The sequence below is a fragment of the Papaver somniferum genome, chromosome 11 (assembly GCF_003573695.1).
Source record: "Papaver somniferum cultivar HN1 chromosome 11, ASM357369v1, whole genome shotgun sequence".
Lineage (NCBI taxonomy): Eukaryota > Viridiplantae > Streptophyta > Magnoliopsida > Ranunculales > Papaveraceae > Papaver > Papaver somniferum.
This window is the reverse complement of record NC_039368.1, coordinates 41616038-41637113: the sequence shown is the minus strand read 5'-3', so window position 1 is coordinate 41637113 and position 21076 is coordinate 41616038. Positions and strand designations below refer to the sequence as shown.

At 36.9% G+C, this 21076-nt stretch overlaps 3 protein-coding genes and 1 pseudogene across 8 annotated transcripts; 2 read left to right on the top strand and 2 right to left on the bottom strand.

Moving 5' to 3' along the window:
* Nucleotides 1-514: 514 nt before the first annotated feature.
* Nucleotides 515-3536, bottom strand: LOC113321875 (F-box protein SKIP5-like). Its single transcript, XM_026569825.1, has 5 exons — nt 3270-3536; nt 1532-1676; nt 1359-1437; nt 1110-1168; nt 515-1001 (listed from the first exon to the last, which is right to left on the bottom strand). The coding sequence occupies exons 1-5, from the start codon at nt 3433-3435 to the stop codon at nt 641-643; spliced, it is 810 nt and encodes a 269-aa protein (XP_026425610.1). The 5' UTR covers nt 3436-3536; the 3' UTR covers nt 515-640.
* Nucleotides 3537-3651: 115 nt separating this feature from the next.
* On the top strand, nt 3652-7475 carry LOC113321876 (DNA-directed RNA polymerases IV and V subunit 5B-like). The gene is made up of 4 exons (XM_026569826.1): nt 3652-3974; nt 4336-4512; nt 5887-6000; nt 7046-7475. The coding sequence occupies exons 1-4, from the start codon at nt 3720-3722 to the stop codon at nt 7169-7171; spliced, it is 672 nt and encodes a 223-aa protein (XP_026425611.1). The 5' UTR covers nt 3652-3719; the 3' UTR covers nt 7172-7475.
* Nucleotides 7476-8884: 1409 nt separating this feature from the next.
* On the top strand, nt 8885-15773 carry LOC113321656. Of its 6 annotated transcripts, none has more exons than XM_026569568.1 (5): nt 8885-9065; nt 9219-12612; nt 12731-12822; nt 12902-13062; nt 13519-15773. In XM_026569568.1, the coding sequence occupies exon 2, from the start codon at nt 9314-9316 to the stop codon at nt 12587-12589; it is 3276 nt and encodes a 1091-aa protein (XP_026425353.1). In that variant the 5' UTR covers nt 8885-9065; nt 9219-9313; the 3' UTR covers nt 12590-12612; nt 12731-12822; nt 12902-13062; nt 13519-15773. The 6 variants fall into 6 exon arrangements, with proteins under 6 accessions (XP_026425353.1, XP_026425355.1, XP_026425354.1 ...); XM_026569570.1 differs by having other exon boundaries at nt 12731-13062; nt 13519-13608; nt 14706-15773; XM_026569569.1 differs by having other exon boundaries at nt 12731-13062; nt 13519-13608; nt 14640-15773.
* Nucleotides 15774-15885: 112 nt separating this feature from the next.
* Nucleotides 15886-20871, bottom strand: LOC113321657 (annotated as a pseudogene).
* Nucleotides 20872-21076: the final 205 nt, after the last annotated feature.

Genomic DNA, 21076 nt, shown 5'->3' with positions numbered 1-21076 from the left:
GGATTTAAGTGGTCCCAAACCTATTATTTTATAGATGTTTTACCGTACAAGCGTTAATAAATTACAGCAATGAAATCATCATGAGACAGAGAAGAAAGATAAAAGAAATCGATAAATAAAAATCATAAAACCCTTTTTGAATTCATGGAAGAGGGGGAAAATGGTGTGTTTTTGTTCATTCCCTCAGAGTCTTAAGTTTTGTATTGAACAGAAAAGGCGAAAAGAATAGGGAAAAAAAAAGAGGAATCACCTAATTCCTTCGAGTGGCCCCTAAAATGCTAGGATAAGTCGCACCTTCAATGTGAGAATTACATTGTATCTATATCCAGAAAGGAGGCTGATCTTGTAGACGAAACATTTGATCAATAAAATTTACATTTTATATTTTATCTCTCTATTACAATTCTCGTTAGTGATTATTCTCCATTCGACTCAAAAGATAATTGAGAACCCTACTAACAAAGACATTGAAGATTGATTAATCTAAGGATAGAAGTTGAATTGGATCATTGTGTAGGTACGTAAACAAATCAAATTGAATAGTGTATCTCCACCAGCACCCAGTTTTGATAATAATTCTAACAATACAACAATAATCTTTGAAGATTGTAGATCGGTAAACAAACAAGTAAACAGAATTCTACTTTACATCAAACCAGAAGAGAAGAGCTGTCCTAGAATAAATTACTCGGACTCGCTGTAGTGCCAGGGTCCCAATTGTTGAGACAGCTTTAGAGCCTCCTTCAATTCGGGTACGTGATACTGATACAATATCAGCCTGGACCAATGCTGACAATGCGTCACCAGGTATAGGAACAACATCTGATGGCCCTTTCGCAGTGCTTACTATTGCGCATGAGAGGTAGTCCAACGGGTTTTCATCGCACAGGAGTATGCACCGTTCTATCGTTAATCTTCCGCTCCTATGAAGCAAACAACATCCTAACTCCGCTTTCACAGTTAAATTTGATATCTTACAAGTAGACAAGAACTCAAATGCACTGCTCGGACATTCATGACAGAAGTTGCTTCAGAATAAAGAACAAAAATTTGATAGGGAAGGATATAAACGAAAACAACAGAATCATGGGAGGTTCATAAGTTCAAACCTTTCCGAGCCTCGCGAACAGACCAGTGTCGTTTCATCTGGATGCTCACCTCCACCAAGCTGAACAAAGCAAGAAGTCGTAAAAAGGGAAATGGTCTTCCGTGTCCAGAAATAAATGAGTACACTTTTTCATGTTATGTTATGTTCTCCCACTTGGAAATGCATATTTGTATGCGCTCACTGAAAGTTGTTTAGAAACAAATGATGGCTGAATGAATACTTGTACATCACCCAAAAAATCTATACATACCAAGCAAAGTGGTTTCTTAATCTGAATATCATGAACATGGTGACTCCCACCAGCACCTATCAAAATGGTATCCCCAGGCCTATACAAGAGTAAGACGAAAGGTAAATTAGTTTTTCATTTATTAATTTTTCTGTTAATATTCTATATATATTTTCTTGTAAATCCTCACCAACCTCGCAGCAGAGACGGCGGTTTCAACGCTGGGAAACACTCCAGGTTCAGATGAATCTTTGATGGCCCGGTCTACACGTAGCCACAGCCGAGGATGGCACGCAAGGTAGTACCATCTGCGGGAAACGAGGGCGGCGTTATACCGATCTGCAAACCCAACCCGGAATTTGTGATAGAATTGTGCAATACAAAAATTTCAAAGTAATAACCAAAGGAAGCACTGTGTAATTTCCACGAGGATCAACATTTGAAGCTGAAAATAAACAAACTAATACATTCTCCAAAATACAGATGATCCTGTGTATGATTCCGGGATAAACAGACACACAAGCACATATCTATGCCTTTCAATATTAGAAAGCATGCAGTTGAAGAAATTTTCACTAGCAATGAGTACAAGAAACTTCCATATATCCAGTCATAAAAAATTGTGACATGCTCTCCTCCAATCAATCCTTCTCTCAAGGCATGTGCTGAACTGTTCATCATTCAGTGCCCAGGTTTTTCAGATACAAAACAGACAGTTAATCAGGGGTCCACTGTGATTATCAACATGGTATATAGTGGTATATTGTGACATGCTCTCTTCCAATGAATCAATCCTTCTCTCAAGGCATGTGTTGAGCCATTCATCATTCAGTGTTCAGGTTTATGACACAGAAGAGACCTAGTTAAGCACATACAGGGGTTCACTGTGACTATCAACATGGTATATATAGTGCATACTATCAACAGAAATTTAGGCATGCAGCGCAAAATAGCACGTCTAGTTAGAAATACTATGAAGAGTTCTAAACTCCTGATACTTATGTTCTTCACTCTCAAAATATTGAAGACCATGTTCACGAACACCATGTCATGGTTAACCATTAACATTGTGCCTCAACCCAAGAATGACGTTGAATGGTATTGGTACCTATTTCTTACAATATCAGTCAATAATATGTTGGTTTGTTTTTTCTTGGATTCCTATGACATAAGGTTCAACCAACACTAGCTACATCTTGCTCTTTTTATTTTCCTCGAAACCCCAAGAGCTGAATAAAAGAACTCAAATGAGTCCATGATGCAGAAACAGAAACTAGCGAGTAACAACTTGTCAGTAGTCAGACCGTTTGTTTGTTTGCAGCTGACTCGGCGTCTGAATCTGAGTCAACCCTTAACTCGGACCGAGTCAGCAGTCAGACCGTTTGTTTTCCATTTTGAGTCAGATCTGACTCGACCTATGACTCAGACATAACCCCTGACTCAGACTCATTTGAGTCAGGTAACAAAATACCCCTGACTCATGGGACCAAACCACTGACTCACTTATTTCCGAGTCAGATGAGTCAGATCTGACTCAAAATAAACATATCGACTCAGATCCAGATGAGTCATGTGATTTCACTCAGATCCAGATGAGTCAGATCCAGACGATTCAGATGAGTCTGGAGTAAACAAACATGGTGTAAGTCGGTGGTGTCAAAGCTCTAACCTTCTACAGATCAGATATACTAAAAAATGGAAAGGGCTCAAATTACATTAAAAAAATAAACTGACAAACACAAGATTCAATCTTTCCACAATTGGCATCCTCAGAATTACATTAAAGAAATCAATAAACTAAATCTACCTCTAAATTATATACAAACCTTTTATTTTTCTTAAAATCTTTTCAATCAAATAAAAGAGAGAATTAGGGCATTCATAATAACGACATAAAAACCCGAAATTGATACAAAAAATGGATTTAATTACCTGGAATTGGCGATAAGAAGCTAAAAATATGCATAATACATCCATCATCAAGAGAATTCATAAGCGACGAAGAAGAAGAAGAAGAAGAGGATGAAGAACAAGCAACAATATCCAAGGAACTCTTGCTTCTTCCCCGCTTCCACCTACTCTTCTCTTCCGTTTCCATATTAACCCTAAATTTCAACCTTCTGCTGCTCCTCTGAAGATGTTGTATCTTCTTCTCTGCTATTTTGACCGCATCTTCTTCCAGAGTCAATATGTGGGACGTGCCGTAGAATTGGGTGCCAATATCATATGAGTTGGGCTGATTTAATAAAGTATGTACAGGGCTGAAATATCATTTCTCAGTGAATTAAAAATTAAAACCCATTTCATTTCTTTTTGTTGGAGTAATAAAGTTTTGTTTCTAGGAGAGATTAGAGTAGAGGGTTCTAGAGAGATTGCAGAGAGATGGAGAATGATGGTGAACCATTAGCGATCATGCCAAGCTGTTTAAGTGGCATGATAGACAGTGGAAGTGTGGAAAGTCATAGGTATTATCTTGCTAGGAAGACAACTTTTGAGATGTTGAAAGATAGAGGTTATGATGTTCCTGAAAATGAACTCAATCTTACTCTTCCGGAGTTTCGTAGCATTTATTCTGAGAACCCAGATCTTGAACGTCTTCGTATCTCTCTTCCTCTACTTTCTAATCCATCTAAAAGGGTATAACTTTATCTCTTCGTTCTCCAACATACTAGGGTTTTAGTTGATTTTTTTGCTTTTTTTAACTTTTCAAGTTAGATCTTCAATTTTGGATTTTGGGTTTTCTGTCTGAGCTTACTTAATATTTACTTTATAATCTGCATGTTAGGTTTTAGCAAGGGTTTAAGTTATTTTTTATTTTTTGTCAAAGTGTAAATTTAGGGTTTTTACTTTCTAGTAAGAAATTTACTAACTGCTTGCATGAACATGTATATGCTTTGTTAGGGTATAGTTGTGAATAAGTTCAGTTTGTCATATTATTTTTAGGAGTTTTGCAAAGGGTGCATTCTATATCTGACTCCATTTATCTTTCTGATTGAAGATTTCTGTAATATTCTGTGGAACTGAGAAAATTAAAAAGGGAACTATAAGGAACCTTCTTGGCCTAGTTGGTGAAGGCGCCAATTTGACCGGCCTCATATTGGTCCTGCAAAGTGAGATGACAGCCCAAGCTAAACAGGATTTGACCCTTTTTCAGGTTTCTATTGAGCTTTTCCAAGTAAGTGGCCTAAAAAGTTACTCACCATTCTTTTGTTTGTTTTCATTCTGTAGAGTGTCTTCGGAGAATGATGAAAATTTAACTAATGTTTTTTTCCATAATAGTCATGATATGTTAGACCACGTTTTGGTACATAGTATCATGATATGTTAGACCACGTTTTGGTAACATAGTATTGCTTCTCTTCTATGGCCAGTTCAGTGGTAAACACTCGATGAGACACTTTTCTTGGTTAATTTGACTGTTTTCTTCTTCTTCTAGTTTTTGGCTCCATTGTTGATATCCTGACAAATGTGTATAAAAATCTTAAATCTTAAAAGTTGAATCGGTAAGTTCTTTTTTCTGAAATAGAATCTGAATCTTTGTAGTAAAAGCAATGTCCTGTAGTTTTCTCTAATGATTGTCACTAAAAGACCTGTTCCATACCTTCACTGCATTAGATTTTCACATAAATGTTTCTCTTGTTTCCTCTAAGCCACACGCCTGGTTGTATTGTGATCTGCTGACTGCTTCAGGTTCTGATTTTAGGGTTCATTTGGACCTGCTTCTAAATGCAATCTTGTAATCTACCGAAGTTTTTTTCTTTTTTCTTTTTGAGAATCATGTTACTTTTAAATGCTTATGCTTTTATTCTTTTTGTCAATAATGCTTACTTTTAAATGCTTGCACTCTTGAACTGAATCTAGGAAACACCCTTACTCATAACACAGTTTCACTTATGGTTCTTAAAATCCAGTTTACCTGATACATTTTGGTGGACATAAGTTAAATAAATGTTGTGTATGAGGAATATTTCATATTTGAAAAGCTTCTCTCATATGTGGGTGTTCCTTAATGCCTAATCTTATTAGTGATATTATTGCTATATACTTAGTCTATTCCTGTGACATCAAACAATAAGAAACTTCGTCCCATTATTCCTAACCACATTTAGGGTTCATTTTGGGATAACTCAATATATGAAGAGGTTTGGTTAGTCTGGCAAGAAACACTGTTGGTGCCTAGATCGGGATGTACCTTTTTGAGAAAGAAGTTGTGGGAATGCTAATTAGGGGTGAACCATATAGGAGCAAAACTGAGGAAATTCATCAGTAAGATAGAGCCCATTGAAATGTTATATGCATTAACAGCGAACATTACATAGGTCTTAAGAGTGGTTGCCTCAGGTTAAAAGGCTTTTAATAGTAGAACAGTCGGTCACCATATTGGCCGAGTTGTTTATCACATTCCTTCAGTAGTAGTGCCTGTTGTACAATAAGCGGTGATTAATTATGGGTGGATTATATGTTTTTCCTCGAGAATTTCTGACTTTTATACGAATAAGGTTGTAGAACAAGGAACCATTTAATCTCATTTTTCTTAATTCTAATGCAGATTACTGATCTGTTGGTTAACATTACAAAGCATGTTCTCATGCCAAAACATGAGATTCTCACTCCTGAAGAGAAAAAGAAGTTGCTAGCTAAGTATAATCTGGATGATAAGCAGGTTAGTACTCATTGCATTCTTGTGTTTTTTAAGTTGCATCTTGTGTCTTAAACTACACTTTTGGTGTAAAGTATAGTTCTGTATTTTGAGTCTTTGACGTGCTTCCTTTGATTGATATGGGATTGTTATCCGTGTGCTCAAACTAGCTGCTTAGATTTATATATAGAGCTTAGCATTTGTCTTGGTGAATGCAATGGGTAAACCCTTGGTAGTGCGATGCTAGGTTGTTTTAGAGCAAATTCTGCTGGAGCTTAAGCATGCGTCAGTCTCCTCTAGTATGTGGCCTTGTATAACCATTTTATTTGTACGCTAGTAGATGCTTATTTAGTAAAAGTATAATACCTTTAGGTTCTTTACTTGTTTACATGTATTAGTTTCTGAAGTAAAAATATCTTTCTTTTGAGCAGCAACATTTGTATTATGTATCTGCTTTGATATTTTCAATTCGCCATCCTCTATGGAGATCATAATTTTCCACTTTGTTAATACACCATTTGCCCTCTGCTTGGTCAACAGAGTCAGCACCCGAATTACTTGATTACTTGATTCCTTCTTGTCTTTTATTTTACTTGGAACTTTAACATCAGTAACATTTAAGGATGGATGAATGCATTTACATGCAACGGTGGGGGAAGTAAAACAAATAAGGTTTCCTAAATGTCGTTTGAGTGGAAAATAGCTTACGCTTCATTAGCATCTTAGTGGAGCTTGTTACATGTGAAGTTAATCTTTGTAAAAAGGCCCATTTTAGGGTGGACTTATTACACTGTATAGAATGTCCAGTTGCTTTGTTTGGGAGCCCTGAAAATGGAAGGACTGGATAAGGACGAGACTGGGGAGAGTCTCACAAGTGGGGATATCTAAAGATTTGTTTGTGGAAAATGCTGGGGTAATTGGTTTGGTTCCCTCCCCTGTAACACAGGAGTCTGCATCTGTTTTTTAGAATCCTATGTACTGTTTTTTTTTTTCTTTTTTCCCTTAATGTTGTGTGTTATAGAATCAAGTGAGCATTCCTTATTCTAATGCATATTGATGTTCTTTGCAGCTTCCCCGCATGTTAGTCACTGATGCATTCGCACGATACTATGGGCTCGAGAAGGGGCAGGTGGTAAAAGTAACTTTCGACAGCGACATAACAAGCTCACACGTCACCTATCGCTGTGTCATGTGATGATGATGATGCTAACAAGTAACACCTGACTTTTGGAGGGATTAATTTGCTAATACCCATGTCCTCCTTGTGAAGTGGATTTTGTTCACCTGCTACTGCTGAAAACTTCGGGATGATGATATCGACTTATTGCTGATCATTTTGTTAAGCTTATGCTCATGTCGGCATGTTTTCTATTATCTACTTATGTAAAAATATGTATAGTGGGGCTGACGGTTCTTAGAATACAATGCAATGATGCTTACTCTTTGAGATCAATTGTCTACTCGTCTGATTTTATAATTAACCCTGTCCGATTGTGGCACCTTTTCTGTTGCATTTAGGTTTTTGCCTGAGCAGTTATTTATTTTGCAAAAGATCAAGTAAATCTTTCATCGTGATGTAAAAATACTTCACCTGGTTTCCACAATCTAGTGTTTCATTAAAACAAGACAAGGTGCCAAAGTAACTCGTCCACGGAAACCAATCCGACAGAGAAAACCATAAGTTGGTCTTATTTTCGAATAAAGTGACACTAGATCTGGACCCCAAGTACATATAAAAGTAACTTGTTATAGGGGCGGCATGGTTTATTAGAGGGGTGGCAGTGTGATAGTAATGTCCTTCTAGTTGGTTAGGGGATGTTTTATAGGGGGTGTAAATTAACTAGATTACCCTCCTCATTTTTTAACCTAAATCAAAGCTAAATTGAAAATTTGTTTTCTTTCTTCTTCTCTTCTCCTCCTCCCATCAACCGTAACCTCCATTAAACTCAAAATTTCATCGTCTTCGATTAATCGACGATTCAAAAATTAATCAAGTGTAGTGTAATGACTTATATGAGGTATGTTTTGAAAACCCAGTTACGATTTGGTTTATTTTGTTCGATTTAAGTTTAATTTCTTTCGAAAATTAGGGTTTTAGATGAAAATTGAAATTTCTGGGTTTATGTGAGTTACGGTTGATTTTAACTCAATTACGAACCGCAACTGGATATTTTGATGTTGTTACGGTTGGTAATAGTTCGATTACCAACCGTATGTTCTTATATCTGAGAATAATCTTCAGTTACGGTTGGTATCGAGCATTTGGTTACCAACCGTAGCTGAGTTACGGTTCGTATCGAACATTTGGTTACCAACCGTAACTGGTTTTACGATTGAGTTTTCTTCAAATTTAACCAGTTACGGTTGGTAGTTCATCTTTTACGAACCGTAACTTCGATTTACGGTTGGTTATGAGCACAATTCCAACCGTAATTAACTCTGAAAATGTAAAAAAGTTGAATTTTTTATGTACTTTAGATAACTTTGAGCAACAAAAAGCTAGTTGGGACTAATTTAGAAGTATACCCGATCATTTTCAGGTCTTGGTTGTTCATTTTGTTGGTTAATTTCTTCAATTGATTGAGATTGACCTTCTCCTCTAAACTTTTTTTTTTAAACTCTAAAAATCTGATTTTGGTTTTGATTTTGAGTTAATACAAGTGAAATTAATCATTAACACTAAACTTGATTATCATCACTAAACTAGGTTATCAATTATGAGGATCAATTTGTCATTTCCAGTATTTTTTTAATAATAAACACCTTGAATGATCATGTAATGACCCCTTTTGTCCTATTAGAATGTCGCCGTTCTAATAAACCGTGCTACACCTGTAACGGGTTACATATAAAATCCAAACTCAGATTTCTTTCTCCGAGTTAGAATCGGAGATGAAAAGAAGACAGAGAGAGAACCTATGCGTGGCGGCGTACGCAAGGTGTAACGAGTGAGGAGTACGTCCTTTTTGTTTTAAATCTCCGTGATACGCAAAGAGACGTTTTCGTCGTCTTCTTCTTTTCTTCTGGGTCTTGTTGGCTGTTGCTTCCCCTTTTCACCGGCATTACCGCCCCCCTGCGCATCAGAGAAGGTTCAAAAACCCATCCCTCTTTCAATAGGGTTTGATGCAGTTCAATTTAGGGTTCTAAAATAATCTCTAGGTGTTACATGATGTTAATATGCTGATTTTGTCTTTAACTCTCTTTTGAACAAATTTTAACTTCTTATGTTTATTTGGATGCAGTCGATGGTTTATTCAAGTGATGCTGTTCATACCCTTTAAACTTATCAGAGAGGTGGGTGAGTATTTTTGCTTTGATATAAACTAAGTCTCTCACCATGGCCTCAAAACTGTTTCATATTTCTTCACACCAAGCTGAAAACCTAACTGAAATATCCCTTAGAGAAGCTTTTCAACTTCTTGAGACTCAATTAAGACCCCCATTTTCATTAAAAATACCTTCTCCATCAGAGTACTTAGAGCTAAATAGGGCTATTGTTTATGGGATTTTGACAGAACCTCATGTCGCCAATGTCCATTTTACTCATTTGAATGCCATTGTCATAGATGGGTACGCTTCTGCTTTGAATTTGATTTTGAAGTTAGTGTATGAATCCTATTCTAAACTTCTAGAACCGGTGAAGGTAAATTTAATTTGGGTTACGTCAAAGCTAGTTGAAGTTTCAGCTGTTGGCATTGATAATTTGGTGGTTGGTTTAATGAGACAAATAGTTGGGGGTGATATCAGTGATGGGAATTTGTGGTTATGTGAAGAATTGCTTAAGCTTTGCTTGAACAAGTTTGAATTTTTATTAGAAGAACCTCTGATTCTTACAAGCACTTTATATACATATCTTCGATTATTAGCTGATCATTGTAGGTTATCTGGTAATCCGAGGTTGGAGAACTTGAAAAAATTGGAGATTGATTTTTGTGTTAGAATGTTGAGGAAGCATTTTCAGATATGTTTACGAATTGGTAGGGATTTAGTTCGTCTTTTACAAGATCTGGTTTATGTTCCGGAGTTTCGAGCTGTATGGAAGGACTTGCTATCCAATCCGCTTGAATTTAGAACTCCAGAGTTTTCAGATATCTCACAACTGTATTGCTTAAGAACATCAAGCAGATACTTCTTACTTCGGATTTCGCCAGAGATGGAAACCCAGTTGAGGTTCTTACTGACCCATGTGAGATGGGGTCATCAGAAACGGTACCAGGAATGGTTTGCGAGGAAATTCTTATGCAGGAACGAAGGTGACAGTGTTATTTGTGACATTGTTAGGTTTATATGTTGTGCTCATCATCCACCTAATGAAATTATCCAGTCTGATGTGATATCGCGATGGGCAGTTATTGGCTGGTTACTCAAATGCTGTAGAAAATATTATATCGAAGCAAATACAAAGTTGGCCTTATTCTATGATTGGTTATTCTTTGACGAAAGAACTGACAATGTTATGAACATTGAGCCTGGGATCTTGTTGATCATGAATTCGGTACCTAGATACATTGATATGACTCGGACCCTTATTGAGTTCTTGTTTTTACTCATGGATAACTATGATGTTCAGCGGAAGAATCTCACAGTTCGGGGTCTCTCAACAGCTTTCCGTGTACTTCTCAAGAAGGGAGTGGTTCAATCATTAGACGCTTTAACTTCAAGTAGTTTAATATCTCCCCTACTCAAGCAGAGGCTTGCATTTGTCGTTTCTGATTCAAACTCAGAGGCCATTCTAAATGCACCCACAGATAGCCTTCTTTATTGTTCTTTACAACCATCAAGTGAGCCAAATCCAGCCAATGTGGAGTCTGAAACATTATTATCAGGTGATTCACATTTGGAAAGCTGTGTGCAGAAACCCACGGCTGATCTCCCCAACTGTTCTCTGGAACCATCAAAACTGCCAAGTCCATCCAGTGTGGAGACCCAAACATCAATAATGATTGATTCAAATTTGAATGACCTTGCCCACAAATCCACAACTAGTGCTCCGTGTTCTTCTCTACAAGCTGTAAATTTGCTGAGTCTGTCCAATTTGCAAGCCCCATCATCATCATCAAATGCAGAGACAGAAAAATCATTACCACCTGAAGTAAGGATATATAAGCGCCGTCGAGTTACTGGGGCTGTTACTGATGCTTTACCTCTTTCAGACAAGTCACGTACTTTGCTTGGTTCACTGGTTACAGCTAAGATAAATCCATTGAGTATTATTGAGGAATTGCTGCGGAGTCTTGGAGATTGTATTAAGACATCAAGCATGATGGGTCTTCAGACTCTCGAGAAGATATTATTCTTGTATGCTAACCTTTCTAGTGAGGTACCTGATAATGCCAATACAGGTGATTTTGATCTTACGCCTCAAGTGGTAGCTTCTCGAATAACTGAAGCATTCAAATCAAATGAATATGAAATGTTTAATCCTCTTAAGTGCCCACAAGAACTGAAGTATGATGATGAAATTAATTCTGCTACTGCGGTGATTACCTCTGTTTTTTTCTTTGCGCAGAAGAAAAGGATCAAAGAAATGATTTTATTCTGGTCTAGAAATGGTTATTTAGTCGGACCACGGTTACTGTCTTATGCCTCCAGACTCTTTTCCGAGGCCCATATTAGTTGGTTGAGGAATTTAGTGGGGGAACAAAGTTCTGTGAATATAAATAGCCCAGAAACATCATTACTGAAGCATCATATAGATAGTTATATTTCTTTCTCAAAAGCGGAAGGAATAGATCCTTCCAGTGCCAAAGTTTCTGCTTCGAAGTTGGATGCCAAATTGGTTATAGATTTGGTGGAAGGTACTTTTGCTTCTTACAGAAATTTCATTTCATTGATAGATCGTTCACAGGGAAAAGAAGATTCATCTCTGTCTAAGCTCTTGCTTTCTGATGTATTATCTTATTCTGGGTGGAAGACGAAGAGATTGACAACAGTACTGTGCAGTATGTTTGCTTGTCTTTCCGACTTATGCACCTCAAAGGAAGAGTTCGTGCTGTTTCTCTTGGAGAAGTTGGATTATGTAGAGCTTGTTACTATGCAGTTTCAGATACGTTTGAGGAAATTCTCTGTTTTTGGAGAGGACACCGAATTAATATCCAATTTAATAAAAAGCTCACTGAGTTGGGAAATTGTGAAGCAGAAAAAATTCTGGGGTTTATTGACATCAGAGCTGGCAGGTTTAAAGGTTCAAGTGGAGAAAGTTGCTGCAGACTGTTTGGATGTATTTGACCCAAGTGTGCATTCCGTTGCTGTAGAGGGTCTTTTCCATTTGTGTTGTCGTCTTGCACCAACTACTGAGCTTGTTAGTACGATGATTTCGCTACGGGGAAATAGGTTTGGGGATTTTGCTGCTGCGGTGTTAGCGAATTGGGTTGTCTCTAATGGCTCAATGCTGTTCAATAGCATAGTCATATGCCTGGAAAAACTGCATAACAAAGATATACATTTGATGGTTTCTGGTCCTAGTGTAAACAAATATACCATTTTAGAGTTGTTAAATTTTCTTGACAAACAAGAGATGAAAAACTTGAATTTTGTAAATGAAATGTCTGGCAGTATCTCGGAGGTAAAAGCTAGATTAACGGACATGGTAATTGGCCAGCGTGACAGATAAACTTGGTTTGACTCTTGAATATGGTAAGACGAGTTTCTTCCATCTGTTTCTAATTAAAGATTCTGCATCTACACTCATCATATTATATCAATTTGTCTGTGAACTGATGCATGTGGATATGGTGCGTTGGGATTTTAACAGGTTCTGTACTTCTACATATATTCAGAATGGCCTGATTCCCTTTGCTGCATGCAACCGGGACTACACTGCTAGAAATGCTCAGGATTTTATGGGTACTGTAACATCTACTTTTGCTAGGGGGCACACACATGTGAATTCACATTTTGACTCCGTTAATCTCACTGATTGAAGATTCCTGCAATACTTTGTGGAACTGAGAAATTCATCATAGGAGCTGTACGAGATCTTCTTCTCCTGTTTGGTGATGGCAGCGGTTTGACCAGGCTGATGCTGGTCCTGCAAATTGAGATGATTGGTCAGGCTAAGTCTCTTTCAAGCTTCAGATTTTCCAAGTAAGTTGTGTCAAACTCACCATTCTCTTGTTTTTACTCTGTTGTGTGTTTTCGGACTACCTACACTTGTTTTGGAGATGGTTGAAAATTTAATAAATGTTTTCTTCCATAAATAGTCATGATATCTTACTACGTCTGGAAAATGTTGTGTTGCTTCTCTTCTATTGGTCACCCATTTTTTTATTTTATTTTTGGAACAAAATGTGTCATATTACTGATCTTGGCACAAGTCTTTAGGACTCAAAACACCCGAACATCTGATTTTAGCACAAGAATACACAGCTCGACTGAATCTTGAGCATTTTTATAGTTGTAGTTCTTTTCCTAAAAAAAAAGTGAAAATAGCAAAAGAGTAGTAAAAATTGTTTCGCCAGCAAAAAAGTCTTATAATTTCTTCAGTTCTAGCACATGAAACCCAGAAAACAGGACTCATTCTTCAACTGGTCTTTGTCCCAGGACGGAAATACCCTCATACGGCTTCCCTTTGTTGTTGTTTTCCCATAATCCACTGCCCTTTCACCAGCGAAAGCACCAATGATGATGACGGTAACGTAAACGGAATTTCTACGCATGAATAATTTGTATGCGCTTTCATAGAAGCCTCCTGTTTTGGGAGCTGGCTTCTTAAAGATGCTATCCATGGTTTTTCTTTGCTTTCTGAAATGAACCTAGGTTTTTTTCTGAAGAGGCCTTTCTTTGAACGATGGTCACCCATTGGTAAACACTTAACAAGGCACTTTTCCTGGTTAATTTGACTATTTGCATCTTTCCAATTAAAGTCATGACAAATAAGAAACCTGAAAGTTTGAGTGATAACTACAGTGTTTACAAATAGATTTTGGATCTTTTTAGTAGAATCACTTAAGTATTTGAACACATTGGAAGTAATAACTAAAGGAGTTTTTACTGATATCACAAGAGGACCTGCTCCATACTTTCACCATATTACTAGGAGTTTCTCATAAATGTTCGTCTTCTTTCCCCTAAGCCGTGGCACAATTTGAATTACAATCTTGTTGACGTGTGAGGTTTGAATCTAGGATTTATGGGAACCTGAATATCCATGCATACTTGTAATTTATTCAAGGTTTGGTTATCCTATTTGTGAAATATGTTACTTTTGATCTATTAATATAGGCATTGCTGGGGTTTTTTGTTAGTAATTCAACCTTCAATTGAATCCAGGCTTATTATTCCTTCTTCTAGTCGTTTTTTTTTTTTTAAATCTAGTTTGCTAATAGCCCAAAAGGGAGAGAAATTATATCGACAAACAAACTGATAAAATAAATAAATATTGATAGTCACTGGAAACAGTGTTACTCATTATTATCACCATATTAGGAGTTTCTCATAAAATGTCCGTCTTATTTCCCATAAGCTGCGGCATAATGTGAAATACAATCTTGTTGACGTGTGAGGTTTGAGTTTAGGATTTCTGGCGACCTGAATATCCATGCAGACTTGTAATTCATTCAAGGTTTGATTATTTTCTTTTTGTGAAATATCTTACTTGTGATCTATTAATATAGATATTGCTGGGTTTTTTTGTTCGTAATTCAACCTTCAATTGCATCCAGGGTTATTATTCCTTCTTATAGTTACTGGAAACGCTGTTACTCATTATTATGTGGTGTGACATATAGTTGAAGCCAATTCAGTCACAAGAAAAGATGAAGGGCAGAGAACAAAATTTCTGGGAAGTGGACTCAAACCAACCACATGGGAGAGGATTTTGGAAAGGCGTGCAACAAGCAAAACATATAGTTGAAGCCAATTTTCAAAAATGGGTCACATCAATGGGATATGGAGAGTCTGTTAGATTCTGGCAGGATATATAGGTTCGGACTCAATTTTCAAAAATGAGTTCCCTTCAATCTTCAAGGTTGCAGCAAGCAAGCTTGGCAGCATCAAGGAAATGTTGCATAACGGAAGCTAGAGAATTGAGTTCAAAGACCACTTTCGATGCTGAAAATTCAGGAACTGACAAGGCTAAGGTCAGCTATTGGTCCTGCTCCTAGTCTCAGTCAGCAAGAAGATTAAGTTGCTTGCAAGTTTACCAACCAAAAACCAGAAATTTTCAGTTGAGGATTGCTACTCATGGATGTGCATTCAACACCTACTTGCTCAACAGGTACAATCTTTCAGAGTACATGGGTTGATGAAGTGTCTAGTAGTGCAGTACTTCATGTGGCTGACAGTGCAAAATGCGCTGCCTACAGTGGATAACCTAGCTGCGTGCACTCTGTCAGCAAGAAGATGAATCTGTATATTACCTACTTCCACTCTTCCTTCACATCTGCTTTATGAGATTACTTTTTGGATGCTTATAAACTGAAATGGGTTCAGGAAAAAGATATGATGCAGATGCAGGTGCAGCAGCTACTTTCCTGGAAATCTAAAATGGGAAGGAACAGGAGTAGAACTGTAGAAAAATGGCATATCCTGTTGTTTGCAATAGCTTGGTCCATTCGGGGTGAGAAGTATAGAAGGGTCATGGCCAGAAATCTCTAAGTAGCACAAAAGTTCTAATTGATGAAGCGAAGAGTGCAATTTTCCTTGGGAGTTCCTCAACTGATTGGGTTCAGGCAAACTGTATTTAGGAGTGTTATTCCAGTTTTAATGTAGTGAATTAGTCCAGTACTCTGTCCTGTGCTTGTAATATTTTGGGCGCCTCCCCTCTTATTATTATATAGCGTGGCTTATAGTTATTGACATCACAAATGAGGAAAACAATTTCAAGTAAGAAAGAGAGTTTCTGTCGTAGGCTAGACAAGAACGGGCATATATATTTGCAAGGTAAGACAAGCTTAAAACTATCAGTTAACAGACTGATATATTGTAAAATGTTTAATGTTTCACCTACTATTTCTCAATCCCGAACGTCAAAAATGCAATCACAAATTGCCGGATCAAAATTGTAAAACAAAAAAGAAAGAAAAAAAATTTAAAAAAAATTACCCAGAGAAAAGAGTTCTTAATTTGGCCATCCAACCCTACTTACCCTAATGGCGTATACCAATACAAGAAGCTATAGCTGATCGCGCCTGTAAGTAACATGATATCAACAATGTGGGAGCGGCCGAACAAGGAATGAACCAGAGTGATTGTACAGATAAGGTATCACTTTTGACTAAAGGTTTTCATTAGCAATAATTTGAACCAAATCACATGACAGCATTGAGTATCCGGGGTCAGAAGTATCTTATGTAGCCTGTTAGACGCAGAGGATTAGTTTCAGTTGTGGTCGACTCAGCATTTCTCAGACTGGCACCCTTTTACCTCTGTACTTATCCATGAACTGCAAGCACATAAACAAGTAATCAATAGTTTGACAATGGCACCTGTTACGATGTGCGGGCCTTGAAGCACGAGATGCTCCCAAGATGCATAATTTCAGTTAAAAGAAAAGATGCTATCTTGCTGAAGGAAAATCTGGAAATGTAGCATTGCCATAAAAATAATAAATAAAAAAGAGAAGGGCATGAAAGATATCTGGTTGAAAGAGAATTATGAAAGGTGGCATTACAGTAAATATACATAATTAACTTAAAAGAACCAAAGTACACCATAACAAGCTTGGCAATGTTATGGCTGTAACTGTCATGCAAAGCAGCCAATTTAGATATGACATGGCCTTTGAGACTCTCGTCCAACATAATGAAACTTCCAAAATTAACCATAACTCGCAACCTTTTTTTTTATGGTGCTGAAACAGCTCACCACCTACGGACTATGCTATGGCTAATAAAAGAACAAACTCCCCCATAAAGCTAATGATTTGTGAATGTTTCGACATGCAGATCAGTTCTCCACTAACCATGATTCTACCCCTTAAAAACCATAGTATTCAGTTGCTTTTGACTTTTGCAAGTGCTTACCTATCAGTTCATTTCAATTTTTGTATTGCTTGTCCCCTTCAACTACACATTCACGCTTCATGCTTTGGTTTTTTCTAATATGCTTAAATCACAACCTCATAGGACCGAGGTAGTGGAGAAGAAGTCTAAAAGTCTGAAGTGTATCTATCAATGGGTGTCCAAGGGTAGAAATCGGCTCTTATAACCCTTGACTTTTATGTCAGATATAAACGATTTCTTCAAAGGAAAGAACTCTAACTAAGCTTCTAAAACGTGTCTTTTCAAAAATAATTTGTTAGGAAAACATGATATATTAACTTTTCTTTTTCAATTTACACAATAAATCAGTAAGCAATAAATATTAATTCACAAAATCTTCTTACCGACATGACAAAAGGCTGTTGAAAGATCCAACCAAGGATGGGAATTCTCTGCAGAAACACCGCCAATGTAGGCCAAAACCCACTGTAGAAAAACCTCATATCAACAACCATGAATATGTGATAGATCAATAATTACCGAGGAAGAAATCGAAAAAGAAAGTACAGACCTGAAAAGCACAATGAAACCATATGCCTCCAAGATCATGCCCATGAGAGGCCATCCAATGAGGACCAAAAAGAAACCAATGCCAAAAGAGATTGTCCCCTATCGAACATTCAACATAGTATATTTAATAAGTCACAACAATATATTCTGAAACCAGGTAAGAGGTAAGCTCAAAAAGAATCACAAACCACGCAGCAAAAAAACAGACAAGAGAATCAAACCTTATAATTCTGGCGTTAAATGAAAAACTGCATTGTTGATTTCAGTCCAATGGTCAACATCAAGCCTGATAAGAAGAGGATCTGATTATCACAAAGAAGCAAGTCATCATAAAGCAGTGAACAAGATGAGACTAGAGGATCATAAAGCAAGTCATCATAAACCAGAACAAAAAATAAAACAGAATCTAGAGACAGCATGTGAACAAGATGAGACTCTACACTTGCTTACATTTCCCATCGCAAGAAGCCCTTTGTCAAAGAAGAAAACTCCCAAAAATGAGAAAAGTATGCCGAACCCTGTCAATCCAAGCCCTATTTCTGTTTCATTTCCAAATTGCAAGTGAGATGACCAGAGACAGGTAGAGTACAAATATACTAAGGAAGCAGCAAATTAAAAAAAATTAAAAAAATGAAGCACTTGAAAAGACAAGAGGTAAGCCTATAAAGTAAGGCAAAAAGAGATCAAGATGAACGAACATATTGCCACTTTAACTTCTTACACAAATATGTACTATGATAAGAAACCTCCCAAAACATCACACTCCAATTGCCTGCCTAACACACAGGAATGAGGGATTACATTTTCTCCCCCACCACCAAAAGAAGTGGAAAAGGACATTTCACTAACGATCCAACCCTAGGTCTCCAAAAAATTGGTCCAAATCAACACAATTAATGCTCAGTTTGAGCATTTCCATAATTCCCCTCATGCCCACATAACATTTGTCTGTCAGTTTAATGTTTTTACTTTTAGCACTTGCATTTTTCTGGAGCCATTCAGCAAGAACAATTTACAGAAACATATGCTAGCAGATAATCCAAGACATTTTTCAGAATAATCCATCAGTAATTATTTTCTAGACTACCTAAGGCCGAAACTGCTAGGTGTGTCCAATCTCAGTGTATGTATTTGAATAAAGAACGGTCAAGATATTTGTTTGACCTCACGGATCTGCAACCACATAGGGTCTTACAAGCTCAGACAAGAACTCCATCGGTTCATTCATATATGTTAATATCATAAAGAGAATTACAATAATGTCCCCTAACACTATTTACAGTGTTATTTTAGTTTAACTGATCAACACACACATGATATATTACCATCAATATGATTTCAACAAAGCATCAGGCTGATAAATTAACCCTGCTTGTAAGACAACTAGAAAGTGAAAAGATATTATAAATTTTTAAAATCCATATTTATGCATAGCCTGCTATCTTAAAGAAAGGACTGAACCATCAATCTCTGTCAAAGTAAATACCTTTCCAATAGGATCAGTATAGTGTACTTCCACGAAGATACAATATAACTTTTATATTGAAAGCCAAAATAACTTCGGAGTATAACCAATTCAGAAATGAGAAAGAGACATAAAAACTATATAAAACAACGAGCATCAAAATACAAAAAATATAAATCGGATGTCATGAGACGATCTAGTAACATAAGACCTTTAGGAGTCCAAATTTACTAATTTAGGATTCTAAGGCTGTAGATATAAACATAGTTTATTAATTGTGTCGACCACTACTTCAGAGAAAAAACAAGAGCAGGTTACAAAAACAGATGAAGAAGCATAGTCTAAGGCCAATTCAACATTTTAATACTATTCGAAGATGTTAGCTGGACTACAATAATTCAGCCCAAAAAACACAAGAGATCATATCGGCAGAGTGTGGGGTCAACTGGCCTCAAACCTACATGTTTAGATAAGGATCTCAGCGCCTCCTTAGCCCTGTGGCTGGAAGGTGGTGTTGCTATTTGGATACAAGTCGCAAGCAAGTTCGACATTTTGATATTTTGATTTTCTAATCCACAACATAAATGACATATTAGAGGACAGCTTTATGTTTCTGCGTATATCACGAGTTCAGTATTCTTTCTTCAATCAGAGAAAACTACAAATAACTAATCTTAACTAATTAGTGGGAATAATCGAAAAGAATAAACTACGACATACTTTTTCTGTCATTCATCTCGAACGAAAGCATTATGCCAATTCAAGCTTGAATACTCGCAAGTCCTAACTGCATCACAAAATGAAGTAAGAGTCAGAAGGAATTGACCAAGGACACATTAAACAATGCGAATAAAGACAACAGCTATAGAGGTTATGCAATTAAACAAATAAATAAACTGGTTCAAAGTTTATGTAATTTCGCAATTTTGGCATGTTTCATGAGATATATGTAGAAACTCCAAGATGTATGATAATAGGATTATCCTTTTTTCAATTAAGCAATATCTCCGTTACCCATAAGAAAATCGAAATACCAAACTCTCTCCAGCTGGCATGAAAAAGATATAGGGTCTGATATCAGAGGTGATTTTTTTTTTCTTGAAGCATGTACTAGAGGTGATTCTGACTACTAGATTGCAGTTTTAGCATCTTCTTTCCAAGGTATACCGATGGAAAAACATATAAACTTAGTCACTGTCAGTGCAATCCCATGCGACCACTGACATCAATTACAGTGATAAGATGAACTAAGCAACAGCACAGATTCAAAATAATTAGCTTACATGTAAGCGACTGACTTAAATGTGGTAACTACACTAACTAGTGAGTCATTCAGATTTCCCGGTTGTTGACTTCATTTATAAGCTAGTAATCTACTTGGAGTTATTCGTGTGAGTAGTAGCAAAATAAAGGATACACAGGTGAATCCTTAAAAGCAGTTTCATGCACATTCAACGCGTTTTTTTGGTTGTATGATCTCAAATCAAATGATCGAATTAAGTTAGAAAACCTAATTTGTATGAAAGAAACCCTAGAATAATCATCACTCTCCAATGTAGCACAAACTACAAATCATTTATCTGGAATTCTACAAACATAATGGCAGATCCAAATAGCTTACAGCTTAATTTGGAGAAAGAAATTAAACCAAAAAAAGACAAACCCTAGAATAAATGAAATGACACAAAAATGAGATTGAATCATACCTTTCAAGAAACGTTTTTTTTTGGACGGAGGAATGTGAGAAGATTAACGTTTGACGGCAGAGATGAAAGAACCAGAACCAGAACCAAAATCCTAGGAATAATCCAAGAAGAAGAAGAAACGCCAAATCAGAATGTTCTTGGGGTTACTAACAGACTTGATACTTCTCGTGAGTAGAGGAGAAGAAGAAGTGGGGCTATTCTCCTGAAATCAGACTGAGAAATGAGGAGCGTCAAAAAGATGTTGTTTGTACCGGCTTGAGAGGTACCCGACTCCTACAGGTAGGTGCATAAGTGGTCAAATCTTTTTTAATTTTTTTTGATAGGTATGGGGGTGATCCTTATTAGAGCAACTGCGGTGGTACGAGTATAACCAAAGAGCAAAGACTAAAAAAAAAGACCAAATTTGGGTTTAGTCTGTCATGTGGCGTAGTGGAAAA

What these genes read in the sequence shown, in the direction of transcription:
- LOC113321875 (XM_026569825.1), bottom strand. Translation starts at nt 3,435, where the DNA reads ATGGAAACGGAAGAGAAGAGTAGGTGGAAGCGGGGAAGAAGCAAGAGT. An exon ending in CTTCTTATCGCCAATTCCAG is followed by an intron (nt 1,677 to 3,269) that starts GTAATTAAATCC and finishes TTGGGTTTGCAG; the next exon opens with ATCGGTATAACGCCGCCCTC. An exon ending in TGTTCGCGAGGCTCGGAAAG is followed by an intron (nt 1,002 to 1,109) that starts GTTTGAACTTAT and finishes ATGTCCGAGCAG; the next exon opens with TGCATTTGAGTTCTTGTCTA.
- LOC113321876 (XM_026569826.1), top strand. Translation starts at nt 3,720, where the DNA reads ATGGAGAATGATGGTGAACCATTAGCGATCATGCCAAGCTGTTTAAGT. An exon ending in TTTCTATTGAGCTTTTCCAA is followed by an intron (nt 4,513 to 5,886) that starts GTAAGTGGCCTA and finishes ATTCTAATGCAG; the next exon opens with ATTACTGATCTGTTGGTTAA. An exon ending in ATAATCTGGATGATAAGCAG is followed by an intron (nt 6,001 to 7,045) that starts GTTAGTACTCAT and finishes TGTTCTTTGCAG; the next exon opens with CTTCCCCGCATGTTAGTCAC.
- LOC113321656 (XM_026569568.1), top strand. Translation starts at nt 9,314, where the DNA reads ATGGCCTCAAAACTGTTTCATATTTCTTCACACCAAGCTGAAAACCTA.